This window comes from Gobius niger (assembly GCF_951799975.1).
Source record: "Gobius niger genome assembly, chromosome: 11".
Classification (NCBI taxonomy): domain Eukaryota; kingdom Metazoa; phylum Chordata; class Actinopteri; order Gobiiformes; family Gobiidae; genus Gobius; species Gobius niger.
This window is the reverse complement of record NC_136862.1, coordinates 20,266,831-20,292,116: the sequence shown is the minus strand read 5'-3', so window position 1 is coordinate 20,292,116 and position 25,286 is coordinate 20,266,831. Positions and strand designations below refer to the sequence as shown.

The following is a 25,286-nucleotide window of genomic DNA, read 5'->3' as shown; positions in this document are numbered from 1 at the left end:
AAAGCCAACAACATCTTTGGGTTTTTTGCGTGACTGAGGGCACACACAAAGACCAGACAGGTACGTATCAACCTGTCTAAGCTCCTGTAAGAACATATCTCAGTATGGAAAAACGGTGGCCTGTTCCTTTCAAAGCTTTATGAAACTTATGACTGAGACCGAGAGGATTGATCTTTTCAGTTTCTAAAATGCAGTTGTATATTGTCTGAATACTTCTGTCACTGGGAAAGTAGTCCTGGTCCAGTCCAGGTTTGTAAACGTTTTAGTCATGGTGTAATTGAGTCTCACTAGGGTTAGTTAGATCTAATTTACCACTGGTTTAGGTCTGGTTTGTCTCCACATTCACATGCTAATTCAAAATTGGTTGTGGCTCTTTTTACAGATAAGAGAACCCTGTAATGAAGGGTAATCATCGCCAGTGTAGATTTTTTTTTTCACTATTAAAAATAATCTGATATCAAACTGATAATAATAATTAGAAAAAGGCTGAACACGCTGCATCCACGCTTTGTTTTCCATGCCACTGCTTCCCCAGGTACTTAGAGAGGTTTTAGTCCTGAAGAATGATGGCAATGAAAGAGGGACAGAGGCCAGGAGGGGGCAGCGAAAGGCTAAAGGTCACCTCCTCCCTGTGGTTTAAGTCAGACTAATGGACTGTCTTGCTTTGACCTCTGTGTGTGGTGACTGTTTGTACAAATGAGAGCTGTCCAAGTTGAGCACAGGTCTGGTGTTATCACAGGTGCACATAAGGACAGCCAGACAACAGAGTTTTAGCGCTTGAAAATAGACTGAAGGTTGTTTGTTACGTTAGTGCATCAAATGGATATAATGGATTCTGTAGGTATCTACTATAGCTCAGAACATAAAGAGGAATAAGCACACTTCAGAGCAGCAAACAGGAACAAGGACACAGTACTTACTTTGCTGCAGTAACAACTGACAACTCACTTTGAGAATATGAGTCTATCAGTTTGTTTACATGCATCCATGCCTTTATTTTGTCACAGTTTATAATCGTATACCTCAAATTGTAAAACAGTGCTCTCTGGGTCTTTAACATGAGTTGACACAGATTGCGAGCCATATACAGTAACAATGCCCTTAACCCCCACCTGAACCGAGCACATTTCCTCCAGTTTGGCTTTACCCAAATCTAAAAAGCTAAAAAAAACAACAATAAAGGTGGCAAAAATCAATTTAAAAAAACCGAAAACGATGAAAAAGCAACGAAAACCGACAAAGAAGTGACACAAGAATGTGACAAAAACTCAACAAAAAGCCACAAAAAAAAGGGACAAAAATACGACAAAAATGCTTGAAACGCTTTGTAGGTCTTAGCTTTCAAATGAGGCATGTCACTTTTGCTCTCCAGTCGAGAAGCTTTTAGATTTGGGTAAAGCCAAACTGGGGAAAATGCGCTCCGTTAAGGTGGGGGGTAAGAGGTAAACCGAGTTCTTCTCTTCTCACACCTGACTGATCACTTTCTGGTATGACATCACTAGCCCGTCTCCATAGAGATGACATTACATACGATTTAAATACTTTAAGTCCTCTTCCATTTGCTCATTTTCAATACACACTACGCAAACGAGCATGTGATATCTCACTGGCATGTTGGTTTATTCTTTAACCTTTACGGCGGTGTAATTGCTCTTCTCACGTATAACGACACTTAACCTGGAATGTCCCACAGAGTAGCTTTAAAGAGGGGGTATTATGCTTTTTTCAATCACCTAGCACCAGTCTATATCACACTACAATGATGACCAAACCTTCTGTTGGTCTGGAAATGCAGTAAATTAGAATAACTGCCTTGTATAAAATTGCTCTCTCAAAATGGCTATAGTGAATGTCTTGAAATAGGCCTCTGTCTCTTTAAGAACCTCTGACTCTTTCCGACACGCCCCCTCCACACGCTGTCTGTGGCATCAGTGGGGAGGGGGTTCTGCTGAGGAGCAGTGGTCGGTTACTCGGCTGGTGACGAAAGCTCGGAGGCGTGTCCAGGAGGTGGGGGCGTTCCTAGGAGGACTCAGGCAAACCTATCCCTAAAATGGCTGCCATCAGAGTTTTTACAGATTACTCAAAAATACGTGAATGTGCCAAGGCAGCACTTCAGGCATGTTTTTAATGAGGGAATGACATAATAACATGATGTAAAGCTTGAAAAGTTGATTTTGCATAATACCCCCCCTTTAAGTAACTTAGATATACATTTAAAACTGTCCTGTATGAAGCAATACAGCATTTATGTATAAAGACTACAAGTAGGCGAGCTAGCTGAAAGCAAATGAATGCTTGCTTCTCCTGTACCGTTTAACGCAATTAGGCTTCCATTTTATTCCTCCAAGGTGAAAGCTTTTACTGCTGAATTGGCTGGAAGACCTGTTGATTTACATTCAGCTGTGTTGTACCACGATTTTGAATTGACGGTAAAGTTGTCTTCACAGCTCCCGTCTTTTACTTTGGTGAGGTGGAGTACCGCGTGGATGAGAGCGCTGGACATGTGGAGGTCAAAGTGTGGAGGACAGGAACAGACCTATCCAAAACCGGGACAGTCACCGTCCGGTCCCGCAAGTCTGAGCCTGTGTCTGCAGAAGGTAAGCGGCCGATCGTATCTCAAACCTCCCCTACAGGTGGAACATCTTGTCTTGTATTCATTTGATGTTGAATTTTTCCACAAGTTCACCAGCCAGTCGAAACGTCCCTTATTGAAGCGTGTCAGCAGATTGACATTGTTGAGGCATATTGTCCAATGACACAAGAATATATACAAATACTCCCCTGTCACACAAAACTGACTCCTTTCTTCATGAAACTGTCCTGAATTTACAGCCGGAGTGGACTATGTGGGCATCAGTCGTAACCTGGACTTCGCGCCCGGCGTGAGCATGCAGACTTTCAAAGTGACCATCCTGGATGACCTGGGACGTCCCGAGCTGGAGGGGCCCGAGAGCTTTGATCTGGTGCTCCGGATGCCGATGAACGGGGTGCTGGGGGAACCGGCCAAAGCCTCTGTCCTCATCAACGATTCTGTGTCGGACCGTGAGTGAATGTGACCTTACCTTCAGAATTACTTGAGGCGCATCTCAAAGTTATGGGGGCGAGTGTTAGTTATTGTACACTGATTAAGGGCACTGAGTAATGATACAATACCAGTGCCTATGATGAATGTTGTGGCATAAATCCTCCCCCAACACCATAGAGGAAGTCATGACACACAAGTAAAATATAAAAGCACTGTGTTATTCTCTTTTGTTAGCCAAATTGACAGCATTTTATTTAGCTTGAAATAATTATACTGTGTTATTGCGGATATTTCAACAGTGTATTGCATTTTAACATGCTAATTTGTTTATCTCATCATTCTCTCACCATTTCCACAACATTAATTACAGAGTTTACATAAAACCAAACCTGCTGTGACATTGCCATCTATTATATTGTCTGAAAACACTAAACAATGCGCCTTTCTTTCTTTCATTCTTTTTTTTTTTTTGCCTCGTCAGTGCCAAAGGTGCAGTTCCGTGAGCCGTTGTACTCCGGAGAGGAGAGCGATGGGCGGATTTCGGCGATGCTCTACCGCAGTGGCGACATCCGGCACAAATCGAGCGTCCGCTGCTACACCAGACAGGGCTCGGCTCAGGTCGGCTCTGACTTTGAAGAGCGTCCCAACACCGACGCTTCTGTAATCACCTTTCAGCCAGGTGAACTTAAGCAAATCTTTCTTTCTTTCTTTCTCACCAAACTTGACGCTGCTTTAATTTAAGAAACAGCTCTCTAGAGAATTGTCACCTTTTTCACCACGTCAACACTTTCACAAAGTAACACATTACCTGCTGCGCTGCCACTCTGTATGTAAGCAAACAGCTTCTCTAACGTCTAAAGGAGCTGGAGAAGTGAGGAAGAGAGACAATATTATACAGTTGAGTTTTTCCTCCATCGAATCCACGCAATTTGGTTATTATTTTACTGATAAACAGACACCTCCTGGCCACTTTAAGAGGTACACCTTACGAGTTCAAGTTTGACATTCCTTTCCTTTGAGGCCAGCAGTAATTTTTGGGGGATATTCAACTTCTTTTTGGTCTGTACAAGTGTGATTTTTGGATCATTTTTCATAAACCCAAGAGATGGTTGAGCATAAAATCCCAGCAGTCTCACAGCAGTTTTTGAAATACTCAGCCGTACAGCGTTCAAAGTCACTTAAATCCTCTTTCTTCCTTTTGATGCACGATTTGAACTTCTGAAAGCCGCCGTTCTCTTCTATAAGCTTTAAAGCACAGGCTGGCTGGTACACTATCGATGCGAGCAGTTAAACAGGTATACCTAATACAATTCATTCATCATCTGTTTCATTTAATTGCTCTGCCTTCACTGGTGGATGAATGCGAGTGCAAATGCATGAAGTGAATGCAGGAATGGTTCCTTGTGTGAAGTAGAGTGGAGGTAGAAAAGTGCTATGCAACAGACTGTTCAACAAAAAACCTTTCATGCACAAATCCAGAGGAGGTCAATAACAAACTAGATGTAGATTTAGTTTAGCCAGTTTTAAGGATCTGTATCTTATGTGAGCGCTTTGTTCGTTTGCTCCACTACATTTGAAAAGACACTGGGAAGATAATAATAAAATCTCTCCCCGCTATTGCATTTCTATTTAGGCTTCAGTATAATATATTCAGTAAAAAAGTACAACGTTGGCTGTGTTTTGTCTTTAGACTGCAGAACAATTTTGGATATGTGAAGATGTAATATTAAAAAAAGCACTGTTGTTGAAACAGAATGGATTTAGATCATTTGGACTTACTATTTTGAATTATGTTGAAAATAATTTTGACAAAATACTTCAGTTGGAGTAATATTTACGAGGAGTATCTTTACTTTTACTGAATAAATTAAATTAAGGCCATTTTCGTTACAATGCAAGAGAGAGTGAGTACCGTACTTTCCGGACTATAAGTCGCTTTTTTTTTCATTGTTTGGCTGGGGATGCAACTTATCAAAACATACAATTTCACGTTTATTATTTTCACAGCCACTAGGGGGCGCTCTAGGCTTGTGTACAAGTATCTGCTACTCTTGTACCACTGAAGATTTAAAAAACAGCAATGAAGCAGCAGAAATGTGTGGAGTGAGCAAGAAGCTTGAGACGGACTGGTGAAAAGCCTAGGTCAGACTTACTGCAATGAAGAAAACAGAAAAAGCTAATCTCAGGTTAAAAACCTGGATGGCCACAGCTAGAGGAATGAGTTTGCAAATGAGTGCTTGAACAATATGCTGCAGGAAGAGGCTTGTCAACAGTGCCTTTAAGCCTCCATGTCCAGATAGTTGCCAAGGCTGGTGCAATTTATACTCATGAGCGACTTATAGTCCGGAAAATACGGTAATTTGAAATGTCAGTTGTGGTCTAAACTCATGAGATTCCTAACACAATTTTAACATCCCAATTCAATACAGGGCTGCCTTTCTAAGTGAAACACAACTAGCAGGGTCACTTTTTCAGAGAACTGTCACTGCAAGTTCCTGCAATTGATCCAAATGCTTTGTAATTTGATGTCTTTTTCCTTCAATTAGCTTTGTTTAGAATATACGGAATGAGTACAAAACAAATGTTCTTACAAAAAAAAAATCAGGTAGTGGCTTTAAGAATCAGAATTGTATTTATTGCCATGGTTATGAACAGGTTCACAACTACGTTTTTTTTTCGGTCGAGTGTAAGTCGCACCAGCCTTGGCAACTCCCTGGGCATGGAGGCGTAGACAAGCATCTCCCGGCAGCACGTTGTTCAAGCACTCATTTGCAAACTTGTTCCTCTAGCTGTGGCCATCGAGCTTTTAGCCCGCCATTAGCTTTTTTGTTCTCTTCATTGCAGGAAGGGTAACCTCCACTTTTCGCCAGTCCCTCATTAGTTTCTCGCTCTTTCCAAACTTTACAATTTTTTGAAATTTTCGCTGTACGTATGTAAGTGAGTGCTTTATTTGTCATTGTTCAACCGCACAGGTGTAGCAGATACTGGTACACAAGCCTAAAGTGCCCTCTAGCGCTGTTAGTGTGAAAATAACAAACATGTGAAATTACGTATTTTTATATACAGTATAAGTCGCACCTGAGTATATGTCTCACCCCCAGCCAAACTATGAAAAAAAGGCCGAATTATTGTCCGGAAAATACATGACGTACACATAATGTAGATAAACAATTAAGTATGAAAATTGAAAACTATAAGATTAGGTAAAGGTGCATTAAGTGTTAGCAGCAGATATGAGTGTGGATATACCACACATTGCCACATACTGCAATAGAGCAGTACAAAAGGTTATTATGTTCTTTTCGACCACTGCATAAACTACACTACATAAATATTCAATTGATTTGACCTGCCTTCTTATAATTTTATGTACTTGTGAAGCACTTTGAATTACCTTGTGTATGAAATGTGCTCTACAAATAAACTTGCCTTGCCAATATGAGAGTATTGATTGACCTCAGTGACTAATAACTTTTTGGTTTGTGTTTCTAGGGGAGGCAGAGAAGCCGTGCGTCCTGTCTTTGGTGGACGACTCCCTGTTCGAGGAGGGAGAGGAGCTGCGGCTGGTCCTGGGCAGCCCCAAGAGCGACTCACAGTTCGGGGCGTCAGTTGGAGACCTGAATGAGACTCTGGTTAAGATCAAGGACACTGCAGACAGTACGTTCTAATAGCACTGTGTGGAGTGCGGGATAAAGTACAGCTACATTCAACTCAATGTGCTTCATGCTAGGATCAAAGGATAAACACAATAATCACAATGGGTAATTAGAAATAAAACATATAATGAACACATGCAAAAGGCTCCTGTAAATAAAACGGTTGGTGGCTATGTCTAAAATCTGCTCTATAGTTAAAGTATGGTTACAAAAACAAAGAATAATTGTATTGAGATTGTTTTAATTGCTTCTGTTTTGTTATATATGCATGAAACAAATATTAACTGAACGCAATAGCAGGGCTTATACAGTCATCTATTTGTAGACATTGAATTATGATACAAATGAGAAGCATGTCACTGCATATAATCAGTGCAATCACTTTGGCCATTTGGGTGTCTCTGCTGCTGTTTACTGAAAGTGTACTTTTAATTTGTTTGAATGCTCACAAATATATTCCGCGTGTTATGTGTGCCCTTCAGAGCCCATCATTCGTTTCTCTGAGTCTAAGTTCAGTGTGAGTGAGCCGAAGGAGGCGGGCTCTGTTGCCATGGTGCAGGTCCCCGTGGTGCGCCTGGGCGACACGTCCAAAGTGTCAGTGGTTCGAGTCCACACCAAAGACGGGTCTGCGGTCTCCGGAGAGGACTATCACCCAGTTTCTCAAGGTGAGGGAGGCACAGATACTTTATTTTGCTGCTGACACATCACCTTCCTGCGCTTTCTTTACAGTGCATTTATAGGTTCCATAACTCTACACAAACACAGATTACTTTTTCTTACTCTCTTATCTGTTGTTCCTGAAAGTGAGTTTTATTATTGCCATTTTCTGAAGTATTGTAGGTTGAAAATGGCATGTGAATCCCTTATGCAACTATTTTACCTTATTTAATGATAATGATTTACCAAACAAATAAGCTCCAACCCAGTATAAAAACAAATTTGTATTTTTGTAATAATATTGAAACATGGTGTAGAATGTAATGTTATCCATTGTTCCTGATTGTTTCCTTCCTATAAATATGATATTTCTGTGCTGTTCAGGAAAGTGCAAACCAGTACTACTGAATCAAACAGATTAGAGGTCGAATATCGGCCGGGTGATATATCAGGCCAATGTTTGGAGATTTTACAATATATATAATATCGGCCAATCTAACGCCGATAAAAAATGACATCTCTGGGACCGGAAGTGATAGACTTCCCGTTTTTTTGTATTGGAAAGAGCAAAGTAAAGGCTTTAAAGGAACAGGCCACCGTTTTTACACACTGAGATATGTTCTTACCTGAGCTTAGACAAGTTGATGCTTAACTGTCTGGTCTTTGTGCATGCGCTCAGTTACGCAAATAGCCCAAAGACATTGTTAGCATTTAGCCTCTTCCAGCATATTCCTACAGCTCCAAAACGGGGTGAAGCTAGAAGCGACCAAGCTCCTCAAAGTTTTCCCTATTTAAATACAGTTACATGAAAGTTACACAATCCAAGTCTAGTTACACAAAATGAAACATGTTGATTTTCAACGTGGATAAAAAGGGGTGCTATATTGTAAGGCGTAATAATACCTTATGAGCACTTCAACTCGTCTAAGCTCTGGTAAGAGCATATCTCTGTATGTAAAAACGGTGGCCTGTTCCTTTAAAACGAGTCAACTCATAGCTCCCTAGGGGAACAGAAAAACATTGTGATGAAAACTGGTTAGCTACAACTTTGTTAAACACAAGTTTCACCAAACCTCAGTCAATATGGACGTCCTTTTCAATCACAGAGCCTGGAGAATTCAATCACTGAGTTAGTTTTAACCTCCACAAATGTATTTTTGATTGTCGCAAAAAAACTGCCACGGTTAGGAAAAGTATGCTAATGCTAACGGCAGCTAATCAAAGAAGCTGGGACAGAAAGTATGATAGTCAAAGTAATAAAATAAAATTGGTGTGCATTTTTTGTTTTTACAGGATTATAGATAGACCAGACATTTGAAAAAAATCGGCCAGAAATATCAGTCAAAAATATCGGCCGCACTTATTGGCCAATAAAAATCCCCAAAAATCGGCATTGAAAAACCCATATAGGTCAACCTCGAAAACAGATGCTTCAATCAGCAGAGAACAAACGTTGAAGTAAATTAAATGAGAACTAATCAAGGTCTCTAAACTGAGGAAGGATTGTATAATCTTACGAACAGTTTTAATTACACAACTTCAAAGAGAGTACGCACTATTCTAGGCCAATGCTTTATCATAATGCTTGACTCTTCCTTCACTGTTGGCGTCTTAGAATAAATGTCGGATAAAAACCATGTAAATAATAAATGTTTGGACTTTGTAAAGAAGAGCACCTGTGGTCTGAAGCTCCGCAGGATTCATTGCTTACCGCGCAAAGAAATACCTCCTGCAGTTTTGGCGCGTCTCCTGTGCATCTGAGCTCAACCTATAGTTTCCTATTTAATGAAAGTCAGCGATGGCAGAAAGATTGTATTTGGGACCAGAACGGTGATTGCCAATTCCATCCCCAAATGGTTCAAAGGTAATTTTCTCAATAGTCCATCAGAGCCCCATGTACATTTTAATTGAATTTCAACTTTTGTCAAAGCTTTGTCAGCAGGGTAAAACCGTCCTCGTGTTGGTCAAACTTTGAGCACCTTTCTTTGCTTAATCATGGCTTGAAATATTTATAGGAATATATTCAAATTTTATGTGCCGACCCTCCTTTCACACCACACAGCGTTAAATATCTCATTTTGCTCGATATTTTCTCTCCCCAAAGCATATTTCTAATGCAAAGGAATATAATGGAGATAGAGCACCTTTGGCAGTTTGCAAAGAGAGACCGATGAAGCCTTTTAGCGAACTGTGTATTGAGCTGGACCAATGAAACACAAACTCTGATAACTTCTGCAGCTTTACATTTTTTATCAAAGCCCCCCCGTTCATTTCGAGGGAGATGACTCGAAAAACTCATCTGACTTATCACAAATTCAAATGAGACTCGCGAGGCGGCGTTGTGTTGGTTGGATTTACATTTAAAACAGGTCGTGTGCCTTTTCAGACGTGGAGTTCAAGCGGGGCGAGAAGCAGCACGTGGTGGAGGTGGAGGTGCTGTTCGACGGAGTGAGGGAGATGAGGGAGGCCTTCACGCTGCACCTGAAGCCAGACGACAACATGGTGGCTGAAACTCAGGTCAGATGAACGTATAATGAGTTATGGGAAGGTGAAGATACAGAGCAAGGCTTTCATTTATCTTATCATATAATATTATTAACGTTGTCAAGCCAGTAAGCTCGCCAACTATACATCACCACCCTAAAATCTCCCGCTTCAGTTTCCAGTGAGTGTTCTGTTATAGTTGAAAAGTATACCTGCCAACGCCGCTGTAAAGTGATAAGAAAAGTTTTTTTATGGTTTTTATCGACCCATATTTATGGAGGTCAGCTCCTCCGAGAGCCGGGATCAGGTTTACAAGAGTGTCCTGGACCAGACATCGGCAGCACTTTACGGCAGCCAAAAGAGGGATGAAAACATTGGCCTTAAATAATAGATTAGCAAAGAAAAGCTGTAAGAATGAGAACAGACACAAAGAAATGAAATGTGGGGAATAAAAGGCAGATACTAACAGGCTATGACAGTATTATTCATTTAATGCTGTCTTAAGGTGACATGGGTTATTAAACATTACTGAAGACGTTTAAAAAAAAAAACTAAGCTTTGCACAAGTTACTGTGGACTTTAACAACACTGTCTGGGAAAAATGTAGATGACTTGAAATTGCTTGAATTAAAAGAATGTGAGTTGATTCAGACTAGATTAATGTATTGTCAATTCAAGGGACTATAGGGAGTTTAAAAATGGTAAAACTAAGTATTTTCCTCCCCCTATATGTTCCAGCAATGTCCTAATGTGTAGAATGAGCCCAGACCTGTTCACCACAACTGCCTCTAAAGTCCTGCACTGTCACTCAAAAAGTTGTTACTTCGGGTCCGAATTGCCGTCATGCATGAGCTTAATATAGAAACTGCAGTTACGCGTAAGACCTGAGGTGGCAGTAGTGAGCATAAAATGTCCAACTTGCATCTCGTCTCTTTAAACAAGCACTTTTTGTCATAATTGGGATTCTTATTTCAATTGTTATTTGGTCTTATTAAGTGTGCAAGTAAATTTCTCTTATTTCAAGTGGATACATGCTTGTTCCATTGGCCATCTGATTTCAAGGTAGTCCAAACCTGCTCAAAACTTTAAGGTCTCATTTAAGGTAATTTTTTTATACAATCGTGCCTAGTTGTCCTGGTCTATGTCAATGTCAATTTTATTTTTAAAGCACAATTACAAACAACCTCAGTTGACCAAAGTGCTGTACAGGTACAGTAACAATATGTACAATATAAAACTTAGACACAGGGGTATCGCTTTAGATTAAAGTGTGCTCATTAAGCATTAATACGCATTAGTAATCATTTTAGGGTTAGGTTAAGGGTTGGCTATGAATAAGCGTATTATTAATGGCCTATTAGTATGTTAACAGATAAAAGTATAACACGCAGAGTGTTAAAACTTTACAAGCATACGAGCACACCGTAATATAAAGCGTTGCCTAAAAAGGTACAAATTGTGACGACTGTCTACATCGAACTGAAGGCCAAAGCAAAAAGGTGGTTTTGAACTCCTCTACAGACTGAGCCGAGCGCACATGTAGTGTAGGTGTTTGATTATAATAGAGGTGGCTCTGATTTCAAAACGCATAATGCTTTTATGGTGCTTCTCAAAGAGGTTTAAAGACAATGAAATATAATTATAAGAGGCTGTCTTGAAAAGTGTTTTTCTTGAGGGTAGTGAAGTTTGGAAGAAACAGATTTGTGTGAGACATTTCTGAAGCGTCTGACTGCAAAAAGACCCTTTAGATACTATAGGACCACGACATCTGCGAATAGTTCTACTGCTGACATCTCTACCACTGTTACTGTTAGCTAGAAACATATCTCAAGTAGGTTTTTACATTCAGTATCTTTCCGCTTCTTATTCCTTCTTGTGTCAAGTTGAGTTGAAGCTCTTATGAGTTGCCCTCCCACAGGTGACTAAAGCGATCGTGTACATTGAGGAAACCAACAGCATGGCGGACGTCACGTTTCCGTCTCTGCCTCACGTCGTGTCGCTGCTTCACTACGACGACATCGACAGGACACAGGACAAGCTCCGCCCACCAGCCGGATACCCCGTCGTCTGCGTCACTGTGAGTACAAATACAGTTAACCAGTGCTACTGGTACTACAGCACTACTACCACTACTACATCTACAGATTCTTCTAGCAGTGCTACAAGGGTTACAACAACATCACATTACTTCTGCTACTATGACTACTCAATAATCTGTGAATCCTATTAGTAACTACACCAAATTACGGCTTCGGGAGTGGTCTCCTGCTGGTACTCAGAGTCAGGACTAAACATGGTGAGGCTGTTTCAGTTTTATGCTTATCAAATCTGGAGACACAGCTCAACTCCTACTACAGTACTTCAAATTAAGGCTGTTGTTGTTCGCAGTGCATATGACGGCTGAAAGTATTTCTTTTGCACTCCTCGCTTATAATGTAATTAATTAATGATTATGTTTGTTATGTTATGTTTTGTTATGTTTTGTTTTGGCATTGTTACTACTAACTATATCTACGGCTATGGCTACAGCCTTACACTCGCTCTGCCCACCCACATTTAGATAACCATTCATCTGTGTCAGTATGAGTTAGACAAGTCGTCCTCCAACATGAGGTAGTGCTTGGTGTAAAAAGTTTGAGAACCACTCAGTTAGACTGTCGTTGCTCTAAATATATCAGAAAGTAATAGCAAATGCCATAACACAAGGAACTAAATGATGATTTACAGTGTACTCTGGAGTACTGAAAGTATTCCTCTTTCAGCCAATTTGTGTCCAAGTTAGTTCAGCAATAGCCAAATCTAATTTTTGCTCACCTAATCAAATGTATTACCTTCGCCCACGCTGCCCACCTGTAATTTTAATCCACCCACCCAGTTTTCGCAGGCTAGTACTTGGTTGCAATACCTGACAACTATTGCACGTCTCATATTGTACAGCCCTATCATGAGTCAGACTTTCTCAAACTCACTTTGATCCACAATTTGCATCTGGTAAACTTCATGTCCTCTCGCGGCTGTCACTACCTGCCGTTTTATTGCCTGGTCGGTGGTCTGTCTGTCTGCTGCTGTTGCTGCTTCAGGTTTGGCAGTCCACCAAATGTGTCCACACTCTAAAATATCTCAAAAAGGCTAGTGCCACGGTGCCAGAGAATTTAGGGGGACAGAGGCACCGCTTTTGGATAGGAAATTATAAAATTGACATCATCCACTCGTGAATTCGGGACAATTTCAAATCCAAGAAATGTTCCCCGTCAATACCATCAAGCTGTAGAAATAGAAAAGATACCAACTTTCTTGTTCTTTTTTTCATTACTGTTTATGACCTCAGATAACCTTGCGCTGTAAACTGGATTGTTGCGAGAGGCCTTTCTCTGAAACTCAAAATTCAGCTGAAAATCCAGACCCAAAATGCAATATTTGGACAGGATTAAGTCAGGAAGGGCCTCAGGCATTCACCATTCGCTGTAGGTGCAATCAATGGCAAATCACTGTGCACAGCAAGAGATTCACTCTGGTGACTCCAGATAGGATAAAGATTAAAGGATGAATTTATCTTCTTGTTGTATCTTCTTGAAATTGTAAAATAGCAAACGTTCTGTTGTTTTATTGCAAATCTACAATTACAACATTCACACTTTAGATTTTTCCAAATGCAGACCTCACAAATATCTTAATAATGTAACACACTATAATCAACATTTAAAAACAGTGACTTCATTTCTAAAGCCAGTTTCCTGTGAGAAGTGCAGTGTAACAGAGCTTGTCCTTCAGGAAGTCTCTGTCCTTAAAGACTCTCTTTATTAGGCCACAGTTGTCATGCGCTTACACCCAAGAGAGCTGCTAAAGGCTAAGTTCAATACTTAAATGGATTTCCATGCTGCGTTAAGTCCTCCGCCGCTCAGGTGACAGCTGTGGGCACCGCCGTCCACCGCAGTGTGCCTGTGTTTTGGTCAGCTGCGTAGGAGGCTCCCTGTGGAGACAAAATGAAGTAGTCTTGTTAAAACCGAGGAGTGGAGAGGTGCACTCGAACGCACACGCAGCCAACAGGATCAAAACACACAACACCTCGCATGTTACCGATTCAGCCAAAAACATGGAGGAATACAAAGGCCTTATTAAAAATTAAACTGTGCCCATCCCTAGAGTCAAATGGTAAGGCACTGTGTTTATGTATGCAACACACCAGTTCTGCTAAATTCATGCACGCTTTGATCTGCCCAGTTTCTTTCATATTATGTGGCAGAGCTGCACATTATGTTGAAAATTATTGAGATATGAATCAGCTCTATGTCCGTATCACAAGAAAATAAATGATAGCAGGCAGTCTTTCAGATAAACCTTTTATGAAACTGCTTTATGATTTGTTAAAAAGAAGGAACACAAAGTTTTCATAATAATGCAGTATAGAGTAGCTATGCTTTACTATCTTTAGTTTGGAAAAATAAAAGCAGTATTCTTATTTAGTCTTTTTTGTGAATGTAACTTTCTTTCTGTCCGTCCCTGTTTGTCCCCTTTTAGGCCTGTGACACTAAATACTCGGACTTCGACAAGACGGGGTCCATCTGTGTCAGCGAGCACATCAACAACACGCTGACCCGTTACCGCTGGCTCGTGAGCGCCCCCACCGGGTCCGACGGCGTCACCAGCCCCATGAGAGAGGTGGACTTCGACACTTTCTTCACCTCGTCCAAAATCATCACCCTGGACTCCATCTACTTCCAGGCCGGCTCCAGGGTGCAGTGCGCGGCCCGCGCTGTCACTTCCAATGGGGACGAGGGCCTCGAGCTCAGCAGTCCCATTGTCACTGTAAGCCACGAGGAAGGTGAGGATGCAGAAGTGATGCCCAGTGCCAACTAACGTGGGAGTTACAATGATTAATGATGTTTAGATCTTTGGTCTACTGCAGCGGTTCTCCAACTTTTCACACCAAGAACCACCAAAAGAAAAAAGTTAGTTTGTTACAGGACAAAACTGTGTCTGAACTACGACTAAAGCAATAAAAAAAATGCCGTCAGTTGTAGGAACACTGGTCTTCGGTGAACCTTAGTATTAGAAATCTAATGCCCTACAAATCTCATTGTGATATAATCTCAATATGTATTTATTGCGCCTCATGTTTCAATTCACTGTGTACATTTTAAACTGTTCCTGGAGCATTAAAGGAATAGGCCACCGTTTTTACATACTAAGATATGTTCTTAGCTCACTTTAGTCGAGTTAATATATCCCCGTCTGGTCTTTGTCCGCGCGCTCTGTCACGCAAACGGAGCACATACGCAGCCTCTCCCACATGTCACATAGCTCCAAAAAAGCTCACGATAGAAGCTACCAAGCTCTTCCACGTGTTCCCTATTTAAATAAAGTTACGTGAAGTGTTTTCATGCGAAGTATATTTACCCAGAAATGTAGCATGTCGATTTTATAAGCAAATAAAAAGGGGGGACTATATTGTGAGGCGTAATGATACGAGGAGCACAGCGTCCGCGTAGTAACTCCTAAAGACTTCCCCCGCTCACTTCCGTCAATAACCTTTAGGAGTTACTGCGCGGACGTTTTACTCCTCGTATCATTACGCCTCACAATATAGTCCCCCCTTTTATTTGCTTATAAAATCGACATGCTACATTTCTGGGTAAATATACTTCGCATGAAAACACTTCACGTAACTTTATTTAAATAGGGAACACGTGGAAGAGCTTGGTAGCTTCTATCGTGAGCTTTTTTGGAGCTATATGACATGTGGGAGAGGCTGCGTATGTGCTCCGTTTGCCTGGCAGAGCGCACGGACAAAGACCAGACGGGGATATATTAACACGTCTAAAGTGAGGTAAGAACATATCTTAGTATGTAAAAACGGTGGCCTATTCCTTTAAGGAGTAACTTAGAATTTAAAGCAGAACTAAGTAACTCATGCCCCTAGAGGCCATAATTGCCACTGCAGTTGTCATAGCATGTTGCATTTTTTTACTCAGTAAGAGAGTAAATACTGTGAGAGTAAATACTACGCTGACAGAAAAGACAAAGAGAGAGAGGGATATTGTAAATTTTCCACAACCCAATTACACAATAGAGATATTTTTTTTCACTCAAACTTGGCTGTAAATACTGTTTAAGTGGCGCTTGCCGCAGTTAGCCTGTTAGCTTCTTCTTCATGATTCTATTAGTGTGTATTGCGCCTCCGGCCCGGTGCAGGGAAAGCTGCAAGTGTGTTTTTTTGGCCAGAGACACCAGGGGGAGATGAAAGACCCCCCAATCATCCCATAAACAGTAAAAAAGGATGTATTAAGGTAAACAAGTTACTTAGTTCTGCTTTAAAGGTCACAAACCCACTCTGTGTGAAAATTGTCAGTGATCCTTGGACCTAAATAAGGCTCACATCGTTTTTTCTTTGATTCCAGTTTTCTTTCTGAAATAATTACTTATAAAAACTTAAAGCACCTTGAGATAACCTTTTTTCAACTTTTTCCCCGTGCTTCATGTTTTAGACAGGTTTTTGATAGCTTTTCTCGTGTCCGGTGGATTGTACATGATGTCCTCTCACTGACACGTCGTCTCTCTCCCCCTTCATTCAAAGGCATGTGTCAGCCGCGTAAAATGGGGACAGTGGGAGCCGAGCCGTTCTCAGCCAAACTGCGCTACACCGGAGCGGACGACCCCAAGCACCTCAACCTCATCAAAGTCACTGTCACCATGCCCCACATCGACGGTGAGTGGACCTGCACATGACAGGACTGATGGAGTGCCTGTGGTGCTGTAGTGTACAGTCACCCATAATGCAAGTATTTAATGTTATTTCAGGTTTATATTACAGAGAGGCAGAAAAGATGCGTGGAAAACATATCGTACAGTGTTTAAATACAATTTAAAGACTATTATCAAATAATAACAGTTAATTAGGCAAGACCAGACAAGTTAATTTGCAAGCAGGATATGTTAAGAAAAAGCATCAAACATAGACATAGACAAAGGACTTTCAGTTCAGTTTCCAGCCAGGATTTGAACAGAATTAACTTACCGTAACTTAATTAAAAGTTACCAAGATTGTGTGAATTACTTAACCCTTTATGGGGCAAGTGACTATTTTTGGTCATTTCACTTTACATATGGCCACCCTGCCAATCAGAAGACATCACAGATCCCACTACTGTGGAATTTGACCAATCAGCAGAGACCTGTCGCTCTCTCAACTTCCTTTCTCTGAAGTCTGAAAAAGACCCAATTTTGGCTAAATTCATGGACATTTCTTTACAGAATTTGAAAACTAACCATGGTAAGTTGATGAAACTCACACATTTTATTGGTGAATAATTGTGCTAAGTGATGATATATGTATTGGTTTTGGAGGACGTAGTGATGAAGTGAAATTACAGCATAAAAAGGAGGGCACCATATTTGATCACTTAAACGTAAAGTTAATTAGTTTTGACCATATTTGGGCATGCCCTCCCCATGTACTTATTATTCATGCTTGAAGCATTTTCTTGACTAAAGAACAAATTAACCCCAGGACTATGTTTTTATGTAGCCAAAGTTTATTTTTAGTAAAATTTTTAGGCAAACATTATTGGAGGTGACTGACTCCGCCCACACATAAAGCACAATCACATGACAAAAACTCTTGCCTATGACAGGTGTGATCATTCGTAGCTTTGTTTACAGTAATTTCTTTTACCAGTTTAGGGCAAGGAACCAAATATGGTAACTTCGCTCACATTGATTTACTGCATAATAATGAAAGATTTTGAAAAATGTTACAGCAGAAATAAACGTGTGTTATGTCCCCCAATAACACTCTTAAGTTGAAATGATTTATTTCAATGAATATCCCTATAAAGGGTTAATTGTTGTAACTTATGTTTATTGTTTTAGCATAAAGCAGTTATGCACTGATCTCATCATTGCACAATCCAATCCTGCTCTGACAATTTGCAGAATGTCTCTCCCCACTCTTCAACTCTTTTCCTGGAGTAAATGTAAATCATCACCACCTCTGCTCCACACTACCTCTGGATGTATGTGTAATATTCAGGATCGGGGGGATCCCGAACAGCGAGAGTCGGGCAGAATATAGATGGCACAGTGTTGTATGGAAAACCTGCTGTAAGAGCCTCCAGCCCCGTGCTGCTCAACATTCACTTCTTGATTTTTAATGTCTGCTGCTGCCTCGTCTCCCCTGGTTTCCTTCTCACTCGCTATCGTTCGAGTTTTACCCGACATCGTGTATGTGCACCACTTTCATTTTGAAGTTGCACTCAAAATTCCAAAGATTTGTTTGTTGAAAAATACACAATTTGTCTTTTTCTAATAATTACTGAATGTAAGAAACATCTATGGACACATTTCAAACTATTGCTTTTGGCTCAAAACCAAAATCATTGGAACGGACACATTTTTAAATACATGCTGGACAAGATGTTTCTATTAATCAGTATTTGAGAATTACTTTTACTGGGTTTTGTGTTCATTTGTTTCACGTTGCCTAAAGGAAAGGGTCTAAACAAAGGAAGAGGTGTCGTAGTTATACTTTCATGCAATAAATTATAACTGAACCTCAGCCTTGAAATCCACTCTCATGCAGACTTAAGAAACTTCACTCCATCCCTTTTTTTGAGTCCAGCTAATGTCTTTGCGTCCCTTCACAGGAATGCTCCCGGTCATCTCCACTCGTCCCCTCATGAACTTTGAGCTCACCCTCTCCCCCGACGGCACTCGCGTTGGGAACCACCGCTGCTCAAACCTCCTGGACCACAATGAAGTCACCACGGGCCACAGCTTCATCACAGCACTGACCCGCAGCCCCGAGAGCATGGGAGACGCTGCCCCCTACCAGTACAGCGGGAAACTGCGGGGAAACAGCACCCTGCGCTTCTACAAGAACCTGAACCTCGAGGCGTGTCTGTGGGAGTTCAGCAGCTACTACCACATGTCCGAGCTGCTCACCGACTGCGGGGGCACTATAGGCACGGACGGACAGGTCAGTGAGCTTGTGTATGGGTCACGCTTTTCGATGGATTGTGTTATGTTCCTTTGACTGACAAGTGAAATAACAGATATATTCTCATCCGGTCAGCCAAATATAGTAGGCTGTTAGTGAACAAACCACAAGTGTTTGAAGGATGAAAAATTAGCATTAGATTAGTTCGACTTTGGCCAGTGTTTCCAAAGTCGCAAAAGGTTTGCTGGGGGAAATCCACGCCAAGGTGAAAATTAATCGTATTTGAAAATTATTCTCAAGTGAATGTTATTTCAGTGCAGTAAAAGATGTGAATTGGGAGTGTTTTTTTTTTTTGCACTACCCACACATCCTCATTTTTCTAATGAATAGAAGTTATAGTTGATTTTCTAAATAAAAAGTAGCATTCTTGAGCTGGCGGAGAGTAACAACAAAAAGTCCAAATAGTATGAGAGAGATTGAGAATAAAGGTTGGCAACCACTGGAATAGACATATGCATATTTTTTTCCTCATATTGATCTCAGTTTACTACATGTTTTTATTTGATCACATTACAAACAAATAAATATAGCTTTTACTATGATTCATTAACATAGACAAGATGAACTTTTTAAATCTCAACTCAAGTCACAGAACAAAACATTGATTCATTTCCACTCCAGCATCATTTAACACACACAGATCTGTCATTGTGGGTTGCTGTCTCTATTTTGGCTCATTGACTTGGCGATTATAATGTCCCATGCCAATAGCAGAGGATTACCAAGTTTGAGATTGGAAATTCGACTAACATTATGACCACCACTAATAGGCGCATGGGCAGATGTTCGTTTACCTGTGTCCCCCGTGCTGCTCTGTGTGCTCTGTGTGTGTGTTCAGTCTGTTTGCAGTGATGTGATTGAAAAGGGCGCACAGACAGAGCGGCTCCACATCTGTTTACCTCCATTTCAATCTCATTCATGGTGCGCGTGTGTTAACCAGCCAACCCCCCGGCAGGTCTCTCGACATGTCACAGGCCGAGATCTTCGGTGTCCAAGTTTAAACAGCCGCCTTCTGTCTGTCACTACAACGAGGACAGGGCAGCGACATTTAAATTACTTTTGATTATGAGTCACCGTTTGTGTAGACAGATCTCAATTCTGTCATTGCAGTGAATGGAAAGTATGATAACAGATCTGCATTATCAGTATTCTCTCTTGAATTCATTTTAGTCTTTTTAGATGTATTACAGTAGTTTGTTTAAGAGAGACATTTAACCCACTTGTCTGAACTCAATAAAATGTAATATGAATGCACAGTGATGACTTTGTACAGAGGTTTTTAACGTCTTTACCCGCCTGAACCAAGCGCATTTTCTCCAGTTTGGCTTTACCCAAAACCTAAAAGCTTAAAAAAAAGTTTGAAAGTAGCACAGAAAACGAGGATGAGAATGCAGCAATAAAGTGACAAAGACAAGGTGAAAACACAGAGAAAAAAAAGCAACAAAAACGTGACAAAATATGACAATATAGCAATGAAAAATGCAACAAAAAGCAAAAAATAAATGAAAAGATTAACACATTGAGTGCCAGCAATACAGACCATTTTTCAAGATGTTTGTAGCATCACAGCGTATTCTGTGTTATGGACACATGCTACGGCCCGTTTGAAGACTCTAAGCTCTCCGTTGGTGAAAACAGTTGAACTCTGCGTGCCTCGGTTCCTGACAAATCTAAGCTAAACAGAGGCGAGTTTTGATCAAAATCAAAGATTTTTTTCTAGAAACGGAGATAATGCGTCTTTTATGAAACATTTCCCAGGCCTAAATATATTCTTTTCAAGTCAATTTAACGTCAACGACACGTTTTGAAACACTGCGTGTTGCCGCAGATTGATCGAATTTTATCGCATGTGCATTTAAACAGCAAAGACTTTACCCGGATGTTTCTCTGCCGTCCTTGGACCGATTTTGACCATTTAAAAACTCAGAGAAACGTTAAAATCTCTGTTTGGATCTTTTAATGCGGAGCCCCTCTGCTTTGTGAAACGCGCTCCAGAGAGCGAGAGGGAAGTTTCGGGTTTACAGCTGTTCGCTGCGCAACACCACGCCCCCTCGGACTAAAAAGAAAAGCAAAAAAAAGAAACGCAATAATATTATGAAATGTCCAGTTGTGACTTTTCACAAGTTTATTTTACTTCTGTTCATTACAGAGCCACCAAAATCACACATAAGGTGTATTATAGTGTCTAGTTTGGTAAATAAATAAATGCAAAAATGAGTTCTTCCGTTTTTGGCACTCAATGTGTAAATAGTATAAAACAGAAATATTTTTTACATTTGGTGTAGTAATATGCATTTACATTACACTCCCCTAAATTCACAAATTTATGCTTGAGATTGAAATGTATAACAAATTCATTATATTTCCTTAACCTCTAAATCCCCACCTGAACCGAGTACATTTTCCCCAGTTTGGCTTTACCCAAATCTAAAAGCATCTTGACAAACGGTGACAAAATTGCGACAACAACAAATAAGTGTCAAAATGTGAAAAAAAAAAAAAAAAACGAAAGGCCACAAAGAATCAACAAAAGTGCAAACAAAACAATAGCAAACATATGATTTAAAAAAAAGTGGGCCTTAGCTTTCAAAAGAGGCATTACCCTGGCCTATAGGCTGTGAGCTCCAGTCGAAAAGCTTTTAAACTTGGTGAAGCCAAACTGAAGAGAATACACTCGGTTAATGCGGGTGATAAAAGGTTACTATATCCTGTAATCGTCCTGGAACCCCTTGTTCAGTGCTGGTGAGCCGCGTGGGGTCTCTACCCCCTCTTTGGGAACCACTGACATAGTCCATAGTTCAATGTTTTCACATGCTGCACCACCATACTAATGAATACAGTCAACCTTTTTCTTAGTTAGCCTAGAGGGATTTGTCATACAGAAATATTGAACCTACTTCCAAAATGATGCACTATATGATGAGAATATCGGTATTATTACATTGTACATCATCAATTCCTCATATTGTACTAACACACTCACGATCATACTCCATAACAATGTGCCATTAGTGCCACTGTTTGACACTGGTTGTCAATTAGGTCCTCACTTCCCTGCAGCAGTCGTATCTGCCGTTGCATCACTGTGCAGGCTGTTGCAATTGTTTTTGTTATAGCTGTGTTTTCACGGCGAAGACTGAGCCTCACTCCCCTGCTCATGTCCTGCTGCTCTTTTGTGCACCCGGGCTTTGATCATCGCGCCGCTCATTGCTGGAAAAACACTGTTGAATTATGAGTGCGCATGCAGATCAGCGTGTATGGGACCTCACACAGACAGAATGAGCCAGAGAAATAGTTACTTGGTCTTAGTCATAGCAGGAAACTCTTGCACTTGCCTGTTACACTTGTTGCCCATCATCCCTTTTCCTTAGTCCGTGTTATTAAGGAGACTGACTATTTGTTAAGCTTTTTTGTGTGTGTGAAAGTTTTGTAGGAAGACACGCACAAAATCCTTGCAGATCCCAGTGTATTTGAGCAGCAATTATCCTTGAGTCGACTGAGCTATTCTCTGAAGCTGTAGACTTATTTATTTACTATTACACGCTTGAAGTTGTATTAAAGTCAGACACAAAGAGAATGCAGATCTTCACAAGTAGTAATTTGTGTTTGAAATCGTTGCGCACTGTCTGCCAGAAGATTATCTGTTAATCTCACGCCTGCAAATTATTTCAATGCCATTTAGAAATAAATTAAATAACCTGTGATCACTGTTTTTCATAGCCAAACTGAAGTTCGACATTATGGGTGAGCAGGGACATCTAGTGGCTGGTCTTTGATAGTGCATGGACCTAAATAATGCATTACTTTAAATGTATGTAACAGTACACATGCTACAGATTAAATAAATATTCAGCTTTAAATAAAAGACTTGGCTGATAGGTTTTAACATCAAACTTATATGAAACAGCTGATCTCACCATAATTGATATACTTTTATGTTAAAAACTCTTGCTATAATTAATACATTTTGCAATAAAGACGCACGTTTAAATAATGCTAGAAAGAGGTGAAACCCACATTTGTTTTAAAGTAACTCGGCAAAGTCTTATGCTGCTTTTTGATAACTCTGAGTGGGAGGTTATGCACCTTGTGGAGGCACGGCATTGATCTGCTGCAGCTCTCACAGCCTATTATATCACATCTACCTACATTGACAGAGCGAACCTTTTAAGACAATGCTTTTAATGCTTGTTCCCCATGATGTTTTATTACGGATGGATTGTTATTGTCACTTTATGCTCATGCTGTGTCTGCGTTTGACAGGTGCTGAACCTGGTCCAGTCCTACGTGACCCTGCGCGTCCCTCTGTATGTGTCCTATGTGTTCCACTCTCCTGTGGGCACCGGGGGCTGGCAGCACTTTGACCTGCAGTCCGAGCTGCGCCTCACCTTTGTGTATGACACGGCCATTCTGTGGCGGGACGGCATCGGCAGCCCTCCTCAAGCAGAGCTCCAGGGTGAGACACTGACTGGGATTCAGTTCTTAAAGGGACTATAAAGAGTTTAAATATGTTAAAATTAAGTATTTTCCTCCCCACATATTCCAGCATGTCCTAATGTGTAGAATGAGCCACAACTGCTTCTAAAACCTGCACTGTCACTCAAAAAGTTGTTAATTCAGGTCCGAAGTGCCGTCATACACAAGCTTAATATAGAAGCTGCAGTTACACATACGACCTGAGGTGGCAGTAGTGTGTACAAAATGACCATCTAGCCCCTTTAAAGGAATACTGAAATTTGTTCTTACCTGAGCTTAGACGAGTTGATGCGTACCTGTCTGGCCTTTACTTGTGCGCTCTGTCACGTAAAAAGACCAAAGATGTTGTTGGTATTTAGCCTCTCCTCCTGTCTTCTATGGGGCCAAATGGGGGTGAAGTTTGAAGCAACCATTTAAATACGGTCACGTGAGTAGTTACATGATCCAAGTATAGTTACACAAAATGAAGTAATAACAAGAAAATCAACCTGTTTCATGTTGTGTGACTGTACTTGAATACTCAATAATCAACTCGTCTAAGCTCAGGTAAGAACATATCTCAGTATGGAAAAACGGTGGCCTGTTCCTTTAACTGTACCCAGAACAGTATGTAGTACTTTGCAATGTAGTACCATACAGTGAGAGAACAGAAAATTCATCCCACAGAACTATACCTGTAATAAATGTATCTGCTTGTCCCAGGCGCCCTATACCCCACCAGCATGAGGATCAACAAGCAGGGACGTCTGGTGGTGAACTTCAGGACCAAGGCTCGCTTCAGGGGGATGTTTGTAGAGTTGCATTCTGCTGGAATAATAAAAAGAGCAGGTGTGTGCAGGAACGCGTATGTAGTATTTATCTACCCTTGTGCGGCGTTGTTCACATGTTACTATGTTGTGCTCAGCCAATAAAGTCTCTTCCATGGTGATGAGTGTGGACCACCCTGGCCTCACCTTCAACCTAACTTTGGTGCACAGCGAGCCCACATACAACCAGCCAGTGCAGCAGTGGACTTTCACCTCTGATTTTGCAGTGAGTTACTTATTATATATTATTACATCATGTATTTATGTTTCTTATCATTTAGAACTCCACAAACTGAAAAGGTTTTGAAAAGCATGTGGTTGTTGTATTAGGTCAAAAGTTCATATTTGAAGCTTCTCTCAAATGTTAATGTCCCTGAATGTTTAAAATGTGTACTGTAAACTGAAGCTTGACTTTTTGTTTTTTAAATTATAAATCAGAATCACACTCACTTAGTTGTGTTCATTATTTATACTCTGCATAGGTAAGAGACTACTCTGGCACCTACACAGTGCGGCTTATCCCATGTACCACTGCCCAGAATATGGAGTACACTATCCCGCCCGTGTGTAGTCCGAGAGAACCAGTGACTTTTGATCTGGATATACGCTTCCAGCAAGTAAGATGTTCGCTGTTATTTACAATTGACTTAATGTTTCATAGCCACATGAAATCTCAAAGTGGCAAATATCACAAAACAGCCCTGAATAATTTCTGTGTCCGCAGGTGAGTGACCCAGTGGCCGTGGAGTTCAGTCTAAACACTCAGATGTTTTTGTTGTCAAAGAAGAATTTGTGGCTGTCAGATGGATCCATGGGCTTTGGCCAAGAGAGTGATGTGGCCTTTTCAGAAGGTGAGTCAAGGAGATCAAATCTATTATAATTTCAGTTATAGTGTGATGCCCTGGGATTAGATTGCAGCACATATACAGTACATTGTGGCGACGGTGGGGTGATAGAGTAGGTCGTCTCATGATCGGAAGGTTGTGGGTTCGAATCCAAGCTCTTGCAAATTCAAATAACGATATTAAAAAAAAATGCACACTGTCGTTGTGTCCTTGGACAAGACACTTCACCCTACTTGCCTCTAGTGTCTGCGTACATTGGTGAATGAATGAGAGAGTGAATGAGTGACTGGTTTCTCACTGTAAAGCTCTTTGGGCCTGATGAAGGTAGAAAAGCGCTGTATA

The 25,286-nt window shown here is 40.8% G+C and overlaps 1 protein-coding gene across 1 annotated transcript in view; it reads left to right on the top strand.

Moving 5' to 3' along the window:
- The window catches only part of LOC306970884 (FRAS1-related extracellular matrix protein 2-like), a 101,519-nt gene that overhangs the window by 73,627 nt on the left and 2,606 nt on the right, over positions 1-25,286 (top strand). The window contains exons 7-21 of the mRNA XM_079566946.1: positions 2,448-2,597; positions 2,833-3,042; positions 3,507-3,704; positions 6,518-6,682; positions 7,164-7,346; positions 9,725-9,855; positions 11,741-11,899; positions 14,341-14,644; positions 16,397-16,528; positions 18,465-18,796; positions 23,081-23,273; positions 23,996-24,121; positions 24,198-24,325; positions 24,582-24,716; positions 24,824-24,950. Coding sequence (XP_079423072.1) covers positions 2,448-2,597; positions 2,833-3,042; positions 3,507-3,704; positions 6,518-6,682; positions 7,164-7,346; positions 9,725-9,855; positions 11,741-11,899; positions 14,341-14,644; positions 16,397-16,528; positions 18,465-18,796; positions 23,081-23,273; positions 23,996-24,121; positions 24,198-24,325; positions 24,582-24,716; positions 24,824-24,950 — 2,673 coding nt within the window. The remainder of the gene's footprint in view (positions 1-2,447; positions 2,598-2,832; positions 3,043-3,506; positions 3,705-6,517; positions 6,683-7,163; positions 7,347-9,724; positions 9,856-11,740; positions 11,900-14,340; positions 14,645-16,396; positions 16,529-18,464; positions 18,797-23,080; positions 23,274-23,995; positions 24,122-24,197; positions 24,326-24,581; positions 24,717-24,823; positions 24,951-25,286) is intronic.